The sequence below is a fragment of the Piliocolobus tephrosceles genome, chromosome 14 (genome assembly GCF_002776525.5).
Source record: "Piliocolobus tephrosceles isolate RC106 chromosome 14, ASM277652v3, whole genome shotgun sequence".
Taxonomy (NCBI): domain Eukaryota; kingdom Metazoa; phylum Chordata; class Mammalia; order Primates; family Cercopithecidae; genus Piliocolobus; species Piliocolobus tephrosceles.
Window position 1 is genome coordinate 81448720 of NC_045447.1, and position 16660 is coordinate 81465379.

At 42.4% G+C, this 16660-nt stretch overlaps 1 protein-coding gene across 1 annotated transcript in view; it reads right to left on the reverse strand.

The window, feature by feature from the left end:
* Positions 1-8816: 8816 nt before the first annotated feature.
* Positions 8817-16660, reverse strand: part of DMRT3 (doublesex and mab-3 related transcription factor 3) — a 15398-nt gene continuing 7554 nt past the window's right edge. Inside the window, exon 2 of the mRNA XM_023213406.1 lies at positions 8817-10507. Within this exon, the coding sequence (XP_023069174.1) occupies positions 9543-10507 (965 nt within the window). The 3' untranslated portion in view covers positions 8817-9542. The remainder of the gene's footprint in view (positions 10508-16660) is intronic.

Below are 16660 nucleotides of genomic sequence, written 5' to 3' on the forward strand. Positions count from 1 at the left end.
TAATATTCCCTGGACATAGTTATAGTCTACAAATATATATATAGATATACACACACACATACACATAAAAATATATACCTATACAAATTCAGCCTGGGACATGCTTATGCTAAAAAATTATTCACTGGTTATCTGAAATTCAAGTTTAACTGGTGTCTTATATATGGACCAAGACAGTTAATGAGCTCTTCTTTCTTTGGTGCTAATTTATCAGGAAATCTGGAAAACAAAGGTATCTGGGTTCAGCTAGACTCAGAGCAAGTCACCAAAGCTCTGGTGTGTGAATAACTGTCTGGGATGATGTAGGAAGGACTTGATCCCACCCACAGAGTGGCTACTCTCCTGGGCAAATGACCACTGGAACCGGCTGTCTGGTCAGGCTCCCCTGGCTTCCTTCCAGGTGGGAGGCCTTTAGGCCACAACAGCAATGCATTTTATTCTCCCTATCCCTTCCGCTCACTGAGGGCCACGCCCACTACCCATGGGTGGATCGTCTGCAGGTCGCGCTGGCTTCGGCCCTGCCCTTTCCTCTCCCTGCCATGATGGCTGCAGCAGATGCTGGGGCTCCCAGAGCACAGGTGGGCTCACTTCACTTGTCCTCCGAACACTCATCGTGCCCTTACTGCTGGTGGGGGCCGGAGCTATGGAGCTCAGCTGAAGTTGCTCCAGGCCTCCCTCCCACCCCTTGGGAGAGGGAGGCCAGCTCAGAAACCACAATCCTCCCTCCTTCCTGTAGACTTAACTACCTCGCCTTGTCCGCCCTGCTCCCCGGTGGAGCTGCAGAGGATATTCCTGTCAGCTGGGAACCAAACAGAGATCCCAGATGCTACCATCCGCCTCGAACCACCCCCATATGCTGGCACAGGTCAGTCCCATGATTGGACAGGGTCAGAACTGTACCACCGAACATGCTGGAAGCCCCGCTTTGTCCAAAGAGTCTCCATCTTCACTGCTCCTTCCTTCCCCTCCTCCTCCTCCTCCTTCAAAGGCACGCTCGTAAGGCAACTGGGTCCTCCACCCACATTTCAAAATGCTTACTGACTGGGTCTCGCTCTGACTTTAAAAAAAGAAAAATTCTCTTTGGCTAATTTTTCTTTTAATTGGTCAAACCAATCCATAACTGTGAAGGGCAAATAATTGTCCTTGCCCCCGAAGCGCTGTGGGGATGATGTAGTTAGTAGTATTCCTTGCTGCTGATTACTGGTGCTAACCAACCCCGCCCCCGCCCCGGGAGCCTTATTACAATGATGTAGACAAATTCACATGTGCTTTTACCCTGAGAGAGTGTTTTATTCACCTGGGTGGGTAATTTTTAAAGACGAGCAATATACTTCAAGTATTATGACTAGATTTGCCTTTTCCTCCTTCACTGGAGGGCCTGACTGAGTTCTCTAAGGCTGCTCCCTGGACGGGAGTGGACTTCGAGGTTCTCACTGCAACTGTGGATTCCTGGGAAGGAGGGAGATATCCCCTCCCAGAAGTTCTGGTTGAGAAGATTTAAAGATGGATTCAGAATCTAAATTGTTTGAACAGACACTTTAGGGGCTGCCAGATGCCGTGAGTCATAGACGCCACTTGGAGAAAATATGAATGAAATGGTTTTCCTGGCCATTACTTGCCTAGCAGTTCTAATAAAGTTGCGTCTTAAAATTACATTTCCTCCGTGGTGGCATTAGATAATTCACATTTCAGTTTAAGCCGCAAGCCATAGTCAACACGCATGCATGTCATCAGCCAGGCTGAAACTTCTAGGAGGGTCTTCAGGGCCCCAGGGGCTAGGGGCTTCTTGGAAATCCCCCGCCGGTCCTGCGCCGTGGGGTGGGGAAGTATGAAAGCTATGGTCTGTAGTCACAGCTGTCCTGGGAGAGGGATCCTTGAATTTGAGTTAAATAAAATATAGTAAAGATGTCTTTGAAATACCCTCATATCTTTTTCTGGTTTGGCCAAGAGATGAACGAGGAGGACTAACAAGCGGAGGGAAAATGCTGACTTCACGCATTTACCTCCACTGGCCTCCAGGGGGCAGCAGAGCCAGGAAGACCATTCAGGCAGGCGGCTCAGGAAAACGGAAGGTCCTGGTCGCTCTCACCTGCAGGGTTTCACGCCATGTCCTCTCAGGCTCCCGGGGGTTGCCCTCGACAGCCACGGCCGCAACTCCCACCTCTGATGGAGGCGGCTTCGGGCCCAGGAGAAAGCCAAGTGGCTGGGCAAAGGTCCCGGAGCCCCAAAAAGCACTGTGAACTCCTGAGCCCATAAACTGGATCCAAAGTCCTGAGACCAAAGCCCACATCCACCCCTTCCAGATAATTGACCTTGAGAAAGTTACTTCTTTGCTTCCCCATCTGCGAAACAGGAATGGTGATCTACTGACCTCATGTGGTTGTCGAGAGGATTAAATGAGTTAATAGATGTTAACAATGGCTAGCACAGAGTAAGTGCTTTTTAAATGTATTATTAAGAGACAGGGTCTTGCTCTGCCGCCTGGGCTACAGTGCAATGGCACAATCATAGCTTACTGCAATGTCGAACTCCTGGGCTCAACAGATCCTCCTGTCTCAGCTTCCCGAGTAGCTAGGGCTACAGGCGTGTACCACCACAGCTTTTTTAAATTTTTTGTAGAGATGAGGTCTCACTATGTTGCCTAGGCTGGTCCCAAACTCCTGGGCTCAAGTGATCCTCCCACCTTGGCCTCCCAAAGTGCTGGGATTACAGCTATGAGCCACCACACCCAGCCAGAATAAGTGCTTTTTAAATGCTCGCTCCTGTGTTCACTTAACTCCAAACCAGTTTTGGAAAGTGCGGGATTCTGAGTAGAATCGGTTTTGTTTTGTTTTGTTTTTTGTTTTTTGGTTTTTTTGAGATTGAGTTTCACTTTTGTTGCCCAGGCTGGAGTGCAATGGCATGATCTCGGCTCACCACAACCTCCACCTCCCGGGTTCAAGCTATTCTCCTGCCTCAACCTCCCGAGTGGCCAGGATTACAGGCGCATGCCACCACGCCTGGCCTAATTTTTGTATTTTTAGTAGAGACGGGGTTTCACCATGTTGGTCAGGCTGGTCTCAAACTCCTGACCTTGTGATCCACCTGCCTCGGCCTCCCAAAATGCTGGGATTACAGGTGTGAGCCACCGTGCCTGGCTAGAAGTGTTTTTTAATAAATTAATTCGCATTTGGGTTCGATTTAATGTTTCAAAATAATACCTAGCAGGTGCTTTGAATTGCTAATTTGACTAAATCAGTGTTGGATTAATAAGATTTTCTCTAAGGGTATAAACAGTGGTATACAAAGCATTATTCCAATTCTCAAAACTCTGGATACAATAAGATATCTTTAATACTAAGCTGCATTAGACATAATGTTTCTTGAAGATTCAGGATCTGCAGTGAATCTCAAATATTACTGTATTAGAGATATGCAGACATGCGGGTTCACAGGGCTGTCTTGAAGATAGAAAACTGAATAAATAAATCAGCTGGGGACAGTGGCTCACACCTGTAATCCCAGCACTTTGGGAGGCCGAGGCGGGTGGATCACAAAGTCAGGAGATCAAGACCATCCTGGCCAATATGGTGAAACCCCATCTCTACTAAAAATACAAAAATCAACCAGCTGTGATGGTGCACACCTGCAGTCCCAGCTACTCTGGAGGCTGAGGCAGGAGAATTGTTTGAACCCGGGAGGCAGAGGTTGCAGTGAACTGAGATCATGCTACTGCACTCCAGCTTGGCGACAAAGTGAGACTCCATCTCAAAAAAAAAAGAAAAAGAAAAAGAAAAGAAAACTGCATAAATCAGTGTTTGCTGTGGGCATATTCATTCATTTGTGTTGTTTTACATATGCTGTTGTCTACTCAGGCAGACCCAAATGATATATGCCCACCTGGTTGCAGGTGGCCTGAGCTGGTTTTAGATCAGGGACAATCCACAGAGATATACTGAGGTCAGAATGGTGGGCTGACCTAACAGATGCAGGTAGTAGATGCTCAATAAAGGCTAGTTCTCCCAGCTCCCTTTCCAACATCTCCCTTCATTTTTAATCTCAAATCCATTGAGTGAGATTTTTTTGAAACTCTAATTGAAACTACTTCCTATTTTCTCAAGGGGGACAGGCCAAAGGAGATAGGTTGACAAAGATTTATTTATCCATGGCTGCCACAGCTATTCCTTTCAATGCTCAAGCTGTTCTCTAGCAACTCATTCATTTTTCTTTCTCTCTCTTTCTCTAGGGTCTCTGATAGATTTTGGTATACCTTTGAGCAAAGTAGAAAAAGGCTTCTAAAACAGCACGTTTTCTGGTCTGACAAATTTGAAAAGGGCACCCACTCTGGATCTGAGGCCCCACTTGCCCCTTGGCTGGACCCAAAATGGACAGCCACCACAGCAGCCTATTTCACCCAGTGATCCCTGAAGGCAGAAGCAACAAGGAAAGCCAGGGGCTGCATGGACAGCCAGCAGTCTGCTAGTGAGGAGAGAGCCCACTGGTATTGCCATAGCAGCTCCTGGGGCTGAGAAAGGTCCCACGTTTAACTCACCCACCCTCCCTCTATAGCAACCATCACACATCTGGTTCTGCCATATTTGGCTAGGAGACAGAGATACTTCCACAGATCTTAGGAATCTTTCATTTAAATCACAGTGGCAGGATGAGGTCATGGTCTAAAACCAACAAGCAGTGACTCAAGTCTTCTGAAGTGATAATTTTTCTCAATAACTGCTGAGTTTACTTTTGGTTAAGTCCAGTGGCTTTTCCCATGGGATATATGAAACTCTTGACATAGCCTAACAGTCTCCGCAAACTCTCAGAATCCAATTAGTAAATAAACTCCATTGTAATTTAAGGGAAAACCACTACCTTTCCTATTTACCCTTCACACTGAAATAGTAAATGATACTGTGGGAACATTGAAGCATATCCAGAATAGACCATCAACAAAAGGCAAGATTGCCTCTCCTGAGCCTCCTCTGCCCTCTGAGATTAGAATTTGGGGAGGATGCATTCCGAAATGATTTTTTTTTCCAGTAATGACAATGTTCAGTACCACATAAGAAATGAAATTGAAGCATTGATCTTATTCTTCAAATATAAGATAGCTTCAATATTAAAATTAACATATAAATTTAGCATCCATCTTATTTTCGACTCACTTCTGCTGAGTAAATGCACATCTAAAGAATGAATCACTGAAACAGTATGCAGTGAAATAAAGTTCATTTTTCAAATATGTCAGTTCAAATGCAGTCAAAGCCTGTTTTCTGGGCACCCAACAAATGTTCCCAAGATGCTCCTTCTCCCACCACTCCCACCCCCTCTATCCTTAGGGCAAGCTAGGGACCTTGGGATTTGAGTCCCTAAAGAGCAAGTCTGGTAATACAGAACTGTTACACCTCTTACCTCCTTCTCTAGTCCTGTTTCTTTTTATAAATTTGAAATGTTCTTAGGCTCTTATGAGCCTGTTGACGAACTTAACAGCCTGGACCAGTGGTCCAGAATCACTGCCCCCTTTCTCTGGTACCTGTGCCTCTCAAGTTTGCCCTACCGTTAATTTCAACCATATCCATGTACCTGACAAATGTCTTGCTTCTCAATTCATCTATAAAACTACTTCTTCCCACCCCCATCAACAAGAATGCTGCTATTTCTTAAAGCTCAAATCTCGAGGGCAAAACCTATTCTCAGATGTCACTAGTAAACTGGAAATCATGGGACAGCCAGAAGGATCAGCAGTGCCAAAAATTCTGGCCCTCCCCCTGGGGGAAAGAATAGCACGTTTAAGCTCTTATGAGGTCCTTCACCAACCAAATTTCCAGAAACAAGCAAGTCTGATCCCAAATGTATACTCAACCTAATAATTGACATTGATGCCAACATTGAACTAGATCTAGGGTATGTTCTAAGACTGTTTACATGTTGATGTTTACCCTTGTCCTAGAAAAGTAGGTGGGAATGGGGGAGAAAGGGCTTAACATCTCAGCATAAAAGTTTATAGCCTTCAGCCCTTTTACATGGCATAGATCTAAAAAGAAAACCCAAGGATGTGATGAAGAGGGAGGTCATTCTCACATCTTAGTCAGTGTACAAATTACCTGGAGAGGATGATAAAAATCTACTGCTTAGACTACCAGGGATTCTGACTCAACAAGTCAGGCCCAGGAATCCACACTAGAAATTAAGCACCTGGGTACACGGACCACACTTTGACACGAATGCTCTAGAACCTAACTAAACCACCCACACTCACAGCATCTTAGACAAAGCATTTACACCAACACTAGGAGTGGACAGATCCACCAGAAGGGAGGAGCGGCATTGTGGTTTAATGTGGATTAACTTTCTCTAAGACTGGGTTGACACACAAATCAAATATCAGTTGATGAACACTGAAAGTGTACAGCCTAGCCCGGCCCCCACATGTGTTGTCTGTGTGACAGAGGGAATTAAAACAGAAGTTGGTTTTTTTTTTTCTCTTCATCCAGATGTTCAGTTTCATGTGAAAGAATGACTGAGAACCTGTGGGCAGATGAGTATTCATTTCCCTTGAATTCTACATGCTGTGGCAGAATCCAAGAGCTTTGCCTCTTTAACCAGAGGGTGCTCAGAAATCGGGACTCAGAGGAAGTAAAACTGAATGCTGGGAGGACATAGGATCTTAACACCCAATTTCTCATTTCTGACCCCTGACCACACTTAACCCACTGAAGCAAACACTTCTTTAGATTTTTTTTTTTTTTTTTTTTTTTGAGACGAAATCTCACTCTGTCACCCAGACTGGAATGCAGTGGCATGACCTCGGCTCACTGCAACCTCCACCTCCCGGATTCAAGCGATTCTCTGCCTCAGCCTCCTGAGTAGTTGCGACTACAGGTACCCTCCACCATGCCTGGCTAATTTTTGTATTTTTAGTAGAGACGGGTTTCACCATGTTGACCAGGCTGGTCTCAAACTCCTGACCTCAGGTGATCCACCTACCTCGGCCTCCCAAAGTGCTGGGATTACAGGCATGAGCCACCATGCCAAGCCTCTTTTTTCGGATTATACTGAGGACCAAACATACCTGCACTAGCCCACAAATAAATTGCTTTACAGATAATTCCATTTTGCTGGCCATCATAAAGAGGTCAATGATAATGATTTATAGGCAAAATCAAGCTGTAAGGATGCCGTATCAGTGAGGTTTTGTTCAGTTTGGGTGGTTCGACCTGAAGAAGTAATATCTGAGGACAAGCTTTGTAGCATCTTGGCTTAGGTGCTGTGGTACATTATCATTATTTCTTGTTAAATGTGGGTAAACTTTTGCAATGAAGATGCCTTTAAAATACATTTGTCCTAGATAGGTCCAGACATCAGCACTTCGTTGCTACGTAAAATGTCCTGGACATGTCTTTAGAATCAGGGGGCAAACCACTTTCTCCTCCATGCCCTTTCTTCCTTATATAAACATTAATGTTTAAATATAACCTTAACAAGAAACCATATTTACTTTTTTTTTTTTTTTTTTGAGACAAGGTCTGGCTCTATGGCCCAGGCTAGAGTACAGTGGTACAATGCAACTTCCGCCTCCCACCTCAGCCTCCCAAGGAGCTGGGACTACAGGTACATGCCACCACACCTGGCTATTTTTTGTAGAGACAGGGTTTGGCCATGTTGCCCAGGCTGGTCTCAAACTCGTGAGCTCAAGCGATCTGCCTGCCTCGGCCTCCCAAAGTGCTGGGATTATAGGCATGAGCAACCATGCCTGGCCCATATTTACTTTTAAACACTCTACTATGTAACTATGTCAATTAAATACATACTAGTCCAACTAGTACAGGGAATTTTTTCCCCTCAAAGGTTTTTCATGTCAAAAGTGCCCAATGGAAATAAAAACGAGAAGGCTCTTTTGTTTTAAATATCTCCCTTCCCATGGGAACCCATTCAAGGGTGGGGAGCATCTCAGGCTGAGAGAACTTGCCTTTCTCCCTCCCAGGACCGAAGAACCTTTTAAGACTTATTCCTGCACTGGGAGCTCTCTCTGCATCCTTGTCATGTAGAGGCTTTTATTTATTTGCTTATTTACTTTCCCTTCCACATTCATAAGTTTATTGTCTGACCTAAGCAGTCATCTTACCTTTCAAGCACTTTGAAAAATGGAAACAGTCAGAGAAGTGGTTGGTGTGAGCGCCACTGAATATTACTGTTTGAAAATTCTCTCTAAAAAAAATCTGAGCAAGAAGTTTGTCATACACAGCACTTCAACAATGTTTTTAAAATAAAAGAAAAAAGCCCTGGTTTTCAATGTTTGCTTCAAACCAGAATGCCATGTTCTCCAAGTAAGAATGAAGGAATGCATGTCTATATTCTGAATGCAAAGCTACTCAATTTAATGAATAGAAGCAATAGTTTTCATGGACTGCGTACTTCCTATGTCAGGTACCGGGCTAAGCACTTTCCTTGCTTCCCACACTCAACTGTACATTGTTGGGAGTTCTCCATTTTTACTTTGTTTTCAATGGGATTCTCCACAAAAATACCTGCTTCTCTTGGACTCATTGGTAGGTAACATGGATAATACATGGAAAGCACATTCTCTTACACATAGTAGGCACTCAATAAGTATCTGTTGGATAAATGAATGGATGGAGAGAATTAACTAACTCCATTCTTGAACAAATTATCTGTCTTTCTGAATGTAGCCCTAAAACTTTGCCATTCATATTTCTCAGGAATGTCTCATTTAATTGATAATTTGATTCCTAACCCATGCATTAGTAAGTCATTTTTACATCAAGTTTCTATTTTTAGAGATCCTCTTTCCACAAGTAGAAATGACATAATCCAAGTTCGTCTTCTTAGTTTATTTTTTTCTAGAGTCCTTAGCATGCTACATTAACCTGACAAAGCTTAATCTTGTGTTCATTTCACAATACATTTCATGCAGTTCACAGCTGTGATTGGTTTTACATTGACATTACACATGTTTCGATTCAGCCATGTGAAAAGAGTAATTCTTAATGGGGTTTGTCTCTGAAAACTGTCCAAGCTTAAATAAGCATATGAGCAGTTCACTCTATTCTTAAGTGCATCTCTCTTTAAAATGCAAGGATTTTTAGCATAAGAATATAATGTCCCTGTTTATAGTCCATTTGCAACAGAACCACTTCCTTTAGGTTTCACATATCCTGAGGAATCCACTTTTACAAAATTGCATTCAAGTATATTATTTCATTAACATTCCAGGTTGGGTTTAGGTGCAAGGCTGACCTTCAGCTTTACATCCCCAAATAAATCTTCCATGGACCCAGCCTTCCCAAGACTATTCTTAACATTAGACTCTCTTTTACAATAAACATTCAGCACTAAAGCCACAGAGCAGAGCTATTTGGCATTTTCCAGTGAAGTGCAAGAAGTTAAATAAGTTATGTTTTTATTGCTAATGTATAGAATCAAGCACAGTCACTTTGTCAAACAGAAGGAAAGGGCATACACAAGATGTGGCCTCTCCTCAGATGCCTCGGGGACAAAACGCACAGAAAATGTCACCTGACCGCCACCCATCCAGCACCACTTTAAGATGATGTATTGAGTATTCTAGAGTCTGAGGAGTCAGACCGCTCATCATAGTCGTCCTCGGTGTAAATGGGCTGCTTTGACACAATTGGACACCCATCATCAGGGATGGAAATCCGAGGGTCTTCCGTGGCGCGGGCAGGAAGGACGGGCGAGCTTCTGAAGACGCTGGTAGAGTTACTGGGGAAAGGACTGACATACTGGGACCTCAGCTGATACTGCTGCTGCAGCGTCATAGTGTTCCACAGGGTGACATCATTGGGCAAAAAGGGGCTCGACTGGTTTCTCGCCAAAGTATTCCTCAGCATCAGCGGGTACCGGGGTGGCTGGGGGAAAGGGTGCTGCAGAGGCACAGCCAAGGGATTGGGGACAACATTACTAGAGTCGGCAGAAAACCTCAAGGTGTCTGGGACTCGAAAGGCTGATCCCACAGACCATTTGGAAGACGAGATGGGGTAGGAGCTCAAGGTATGTTCAAAGATGTGCCCGTTGGAGGGCAACACTAGACTCTCGGGTTCTGCGGAAGTTCGCTCTGCTCCCGTGACTGAGGATCGGCTGGACAGAAGGACTTCCACGGCGCTCACCAGGTCCCCGCCACAGCCCTTGAGGATGAGCTCAAGCACCGTTGGCTTCTGGTTGGGGAATATCTTTTTTAACACTTCAAGCGGCGGTCTGTTGGCTTTCAAGCTGAAGGGCAGAGAAACAGTCCCCGAGGGGCCCTCAATCAGGAGGTGATTCTGCTCCGCGTGATACTTGGGGCTGTCCGGGCGGCTCTCAGGGTTGCCTCCGTTTTTCTGAACAGCGTACCCCCCTTCATCCACGGACACTATCTCAGGGCTCTCAGGGGTGAAGCAGCCCTTACTCTTTGCCACATCTGGGGAACTCCTCTGGTCAGTGTCTTTGTCACTAAAGACCTCCGTATTGTCTGCCGGGTTGCCGTCTCCCAGTCGTTCTTCAGTCAAATCTGAAAAACAGAACAGCTGAGTTAATCTTTTCCTGGTGTGCATGAAGAGGAGCAGATGTGCTCAGAAGAGACCTGTACACGTGCTTTTTGGAAGAGCAAATGCATCTCAGTGGGTCATAATATACTACAAGCCTTTTTAATTCGGACTGTATCACTGGCAAATGAAACAAAAACCCTGTAAATAAAGATCTAGAAATCAGAGTGGCTTCCTAGAATGCTTTGTGCAAGGAAGTTTGCCTTCAACATAGAATGGCTACATGAACCTATCACCATCAAAGATGTGGCTTTCATAGCAGTAACAATCTTAATAGAGAGCTTTGCGGTGGGGGGGACTCCTAGAAGAGCAAAGCTCAGGGAGAAACAGGAAAATGAGCTCAGCTTGTCTTCCAGCTCCTCTTCTGCAAATAAGGTCCCCAGCTGTAATCTAGGGACAGCACCATCCAGATACCCACAGGGAATTTTAATATCTAAAATCTATTTTCCCATAGGTTGATTTTGTGTTAAATATGTCTTATGAACCAATCAGTATGTTTCATCAGGTTACCACGTACAATTGCTAGCTAATTCAACTGCTGAAGTGAAAGATACCTCTATCCATTGAAATCTTTCCTAAGAAGCCACTTGAGGGATTGGCAAACTTGGTTGCCAATAACTTGGACTAGAAAGCAAATGAAACCAGCTATGACTTCTGGGTGGCAGGATAAATTGCTGGAGAGGAAAACAGGAAGTGGCTAGAAAGGGTTTGTGAAACTGCACGGGAGCATTATCCATCAATGAAACAATGCGTCACACCCCACCGCCAGGGGGGGCACCAGGCAGACACCTGTGCATGAACTGTTTTGCTGGTAACGTTCATGGAAAGGACTTGAAGATATCTTTTTTTTTTTAACCAGTGAAATTTGAAGATACCTTTTTGTATCATATTGAAAAGGAGGAGGGAAAAAAAGCTTCCCAAATAAAGCAGAGACTTGCTATAAAGTAAACCAGTAGCAAATTTACCATGTTGACCTAAGGACATTTTTACTTAAGGGCTGGTGATATTGCCGGGCTAAGCACACAGAAAAGAATGAGTCAGAGTGGTTTGCTTTGCAGCAGTAAATTCTAACAGGCCATTATAATAAAGAAACATATTTTTTAGTGGCAAGCTACTTGCAAATGGAGTTTTATCCTTTTTTGAAACACGCACTGGCTGTGGCTACTCAAAGCCAGGGTAACTGATCGAAAGATGAAAATTCCTAAGGAGCCGGTTGTTGAATTGTAAACATTTGCTTTGCCTGTGTTTTCTGCTGCCCTGCCTGAATGGCCTCATTGTTGCCTTCTCTGTGGGTACACCTGATTATGTACAGATAGCCAGCTGGTGAAATTTCATCAAAGCACCTTCTAGAAACCATCTTGTCCTATGCTTGTTGTTTATTTTGACAGCCTTAAAGGCCTACTTATTAACATTCTTCTAATACAGGATGTATCTTAAGTGTAACCAAAAAAAACAAAACTTTGTGAAATTTCATCAAAACACCTTCTAGAAACCATCTTCTCCTACACTTGCTGTTTATTTTAAAAGCCTTAAAGGCCTACTTATTAACATTCTTCTAATACAGGATGTATCTCAGGTGTAACCAAAAACCAAAACTTTGCCCTTTAACAAAGCAATAAATATGTGGCAAACATAAGTAAATACATTTTAAAACACTCTTAAATTACCTCAGTGCAAGTATCAACATAAATCTGATAGGAATTCATACTTATCCCAAATTTGCATTTTAATTAAACTGCTTCTTTTTTAATACAAAATATAAGGTTTCCAATGAGAGGTTCATTTGCGTCATATACGATGAAGCCATCTTCTCTCCGACAGCTGCTTAGGATGGGGGACACAGCTTTTACCTCTTGAGTTAATGTGGTATTTGAACTCGTGTTCTTGATCCAAGAGAAAAACAGCAACAAAAAGGCTTCTATAGATTTACTTTATAATCAGCTAGATCTATTTAAACTTTCCTGACTCATGACCCATACATACTTCTTGGCTATTACTCTATTATTAAACATTTGAAAATTATTAAACTCTTGAAAAGTGATGTATATTAATATACTATCACTTTTAGAAATTAGAAAAACAAGTGAAATACTATCCCCATGTAAATATGGACATAAAGTACTTCTTTAAATACTATGTACTTCTAAACAGTTTCCTTATTTTTTTAACTTTAGCCTAATTATTATTATCAGCACCAAGTATTTATATTTCTGCAAGACACTGGGAGAAACAGAATAAAGGATGAAAAACATCAAGAAGTGTAAGACCCACGCCTAACTTATGGACCTTATCTTCCAGCTGGGGAAGTAAGACACGCATGCAGGAGAAAAAGCAAACAGGGCCTGGCAGCATTTGCTAAGCCTCAAATATGATACACATCGTATACCAATGTTCACAGCAGTAACATTCACAATAGCCGAAAGGTGAAAGCAACCCAAATGTCCATCAATGCATGAATGTATAAAACGTGGTATACACACACACACACACACACACACACACACACACACACAGAGTGGGATATTATTCAGCCTCAGGAATGAAATTCTGAAACACGTTATAACATGGATGAACCTTGAGAACATTAGGCTAAGTGAAATAAGTCAGACACAAAAGGACAAATACTGTATGACTCTACTTATATTCGATCCCAAGAATAGGGAAATTCAGAGAGAAAGTAGTATGGTGGTCGCCAGGGGCTGGGAGGAAAAGGGAATGGGGAGTTATTGTTTCATGGGTATGGAGTTTCCATCTGGAATGATGAAAAAGTTCTGAAGATGGATGGTGGTGATGGTTGTACATTTTGAATAAACTTAATGCCACTGAATTGTACCCCTGAAAATGGTTAAAATTGTAAATTTTGTTATGTATACCACAATAAAAAAAAAAGAAAAAAATATGCCACACAGTGTCATAGTAATATAGAGAATGAGGAGATTTCTTTAAGCAAGAAAAACAACTAGTCCTTCCTGGGAATAAAGGGTACATAGGCACAGATGGAAAGCTCAAAGCTCAACTTTTTCTTTTTTTGAGACAGAGTCTCACTCTGTCACCCAGGCTGGAGTGCAATGGTGGTCTCGGCTCACTACAACCTCTGCCCCCTGGGTTTAAGTGATTCTCCTGCCTCAGCCTCCCAAGTAGCTGGGACTACAGATGTGTGCCACCATACCTGGCTAACTTTTCTATTTTTAGTACAGACAGGGTTTCACTATGTTGACCAGGCTGGTCTCAAACTCCTGACCTCGTGATCCACTCACTTCAGCCTCCCAAAGTTCTGGGATTACAGGAGTGAGCCACCATGCCTGGCCAGCTCAACTATTTTTAAAAGAAATATGTGAACCAAATAGCTTTGTGTTTTAAAAGGTACATCCCCCTCCCTGCCCCGCTTTGGATCAAAGTTTCAAACACTGAAAACATATTAGGAAGTGTTTTCTCAGGTCTGTCAACCAAAATGACTCTTCCACAGTACACTTCAGGCTTCAGGAAAAAAGTGGATCAAACAGCAGAAGGCAAACTGAAAGGGGAATCAGGGAATGAGGTTCTCACTAACCTAATGACTCTACCATTACAAAAATGGAGTTTTTTTTTTTCAACATAGCAACAGATATACTGTCCCAATCAACTGAATACTTGATACCAGGATTACAAGTCTGACAATAGAAAATTCCACTCGTGTACCTATTTTCCTAAGTTCTGCGGAACAGACGGTAGTGGAATCTTATGTCAGTGCCAGCTTGTTCAGCAACCGTGAACTCTCAGACTGTGAAAGTCACTTTCTCATTTTTGTTGTGTAACCCTTTGCCCCTGCTACTGGGACATGCTGGTGCATCATGCACTTCTGGTTACTTGTCAAGGAGTGGTGACAGATTACACTGAAGTCTCCATACTTTCTCCGCAGGTTTCTGTGCTGTCTGGCTATGGCAAAAATATGAGAAAAGCTAACAGGATGTCACAGGAATCAAATCTACAAATTCAGCGTAAACCAACCAACCACCTGAGCTCAGCACTGTTTATACTGTGTTCAAAGGAAAGACAAAGATGATAAAAGAACAACAAGCAGAGCACACCTGTGAGGCTTATGCACCTGAGCCACACACAAAGTCCTGCTAAGGAGTGCTGGGTGAGCCGAATCCCCATCAACATCTAAGGCTGTTGGAGTTTCAAAACTACGCAAAGGAAGACTAGCCTCTAACTTTGCATCAAGAATAACTCCTTACCAAACAATAATTTCTGAAGGGCAGAATACACAATCCCTGCAATTTTGTGGCACTGTGGTCTCTAGTACTGGTTGTATTATTGCACCTAAACTAAATGTATTGTAAATTATTCTATTATAAATACAGACTTTCACAGGTAATTATAGAGGGTGAGTTCTGAGGCCAGTGATAAAGTGTAATTTAATAATAGGTACCTCTTTACATCTCCAGATTTTTTCCTAAATAAACTTTACAAATCTTTCTAGTTGGTTTAAAACATAAAGGCCTTTTTAGACATAGAACTGTGAAACTGCCAACTAACAAAATAAAATAGGAAATACTCCTGAAACACTTTACCTTCTTTCTTCTTGAAACTGAAACGCTAATTCCTAGAACATTAAGAGTGTATTTCAACTGATAATATTCTTACCCCTAGTAGATGGGTATAGCAAGTCAAAACTATTAAACAGAGAAGAAATCAATTTTATCGAATCTTACAAATATTACTGAAAGTGATGCAATATGCTGCTTCTATTGCTAAACATGTAGATATTTTTAAAATCTTACCAAATATTCACTCTTCCGTTTCACATTTCATGGGGTAGAAACACTTACAGCTATCCCTGAAATAAACTCTGCCCTAGGGTAAAGAGGCTTTTAAAAGAAGTAGATATTCAATTAAAAAGAAAAGTTTATCTATAGATAACAATGCTACCAACTTCAAAATATATATGCCATAAGATGACTATAATACTTTTTTTTTTTTTTTGCTACAAGACTTTTAAATAAGGAGAGAAAATAAACACTTATAAAAGTGCTTTCAATCTAAAATTACAGTGTGAAAACATAACTTTCTTTAGGGGAGTTTTTCATATGAAAATGCAATTTAGTAAAAGAAATACATGTATCATTTCAAATACTTTGAGGAAGTCTATCACATATGAGAAACAAATATTCTGCTCAAGATGCATAAAAGTGAAAAATCTGGCCGGGCATGGTGGCTCACGCCTGTCATCCCAGTACTTCTGGAGGCTGAGGCGGGTGGATCTCGAGGTCAGGAGATCGAGACCATCCTGCCTAACACGGTGAAACCCCGTCTCTACTAAAAATCCAAAAAAATTAGCCGAGCGTGGTGGCACGTGCCTGTAGTTCCAGCTACTTGGGAGGCTGAGGCAGGAGAATGGTGTGAACCCGGGAGGCAGAGCTTGCAGTGAGCCGAGATCACGCCACTGCACTCCAGCCTGGGTGACAGAATGCGACTCCGTCTAAAAAAAAAGTGAAAAATCTTTCTGACTTAGATGTCATAGGTTGTATCCATTCTATCCAATTATATCTACAAAAACAAAATAGTTCTTACACACAGAATGAAAACACAGAAAAATTGGCAGAGAGGAATATTTCCTAGCTCAAAAGTCACTGGACTCCCCTATCCTTTTGAAATCATGTCATGCATTTTGAAACATAGATTGTCATATCCTCATCTGTTCACTTGAGCTGTGAGGAACGCACCTCTAAATAACAGGTCCTTGATGGGTAGTTTTCAAAGCACACAAATCTCATAGCAGTGGCAAGGGAGGGAGCCCAGGCAGGATGGGACTTTTACAGGAGACCATTGCCTAGTCAGAATTCTAACCGTAGACAAATGTTTCACATTTTCTGTTACCTTTATCTCACACTAGAAGTGATGAATCAAAAAAAAAAAAAAAAAAAAAAAAAAAAAAAAAAAAAAAAAAAAAAAACAAAAAAAAAAAAAAAAAAAAAAAAAAAAAAAAAAAAAAAAAAAAAAAACTGAATAGCTGAAAATCTAAAAAACACCAGGGAATGATCTCAGTCTACAAACTTTCCTTTTCTTCCTGGGGTGGGTTGCCGGGTTGGGGAGGGTTGTGAAAAGTTTAAAAAAAAAAAAAAAAAAAAAAAAAAAGA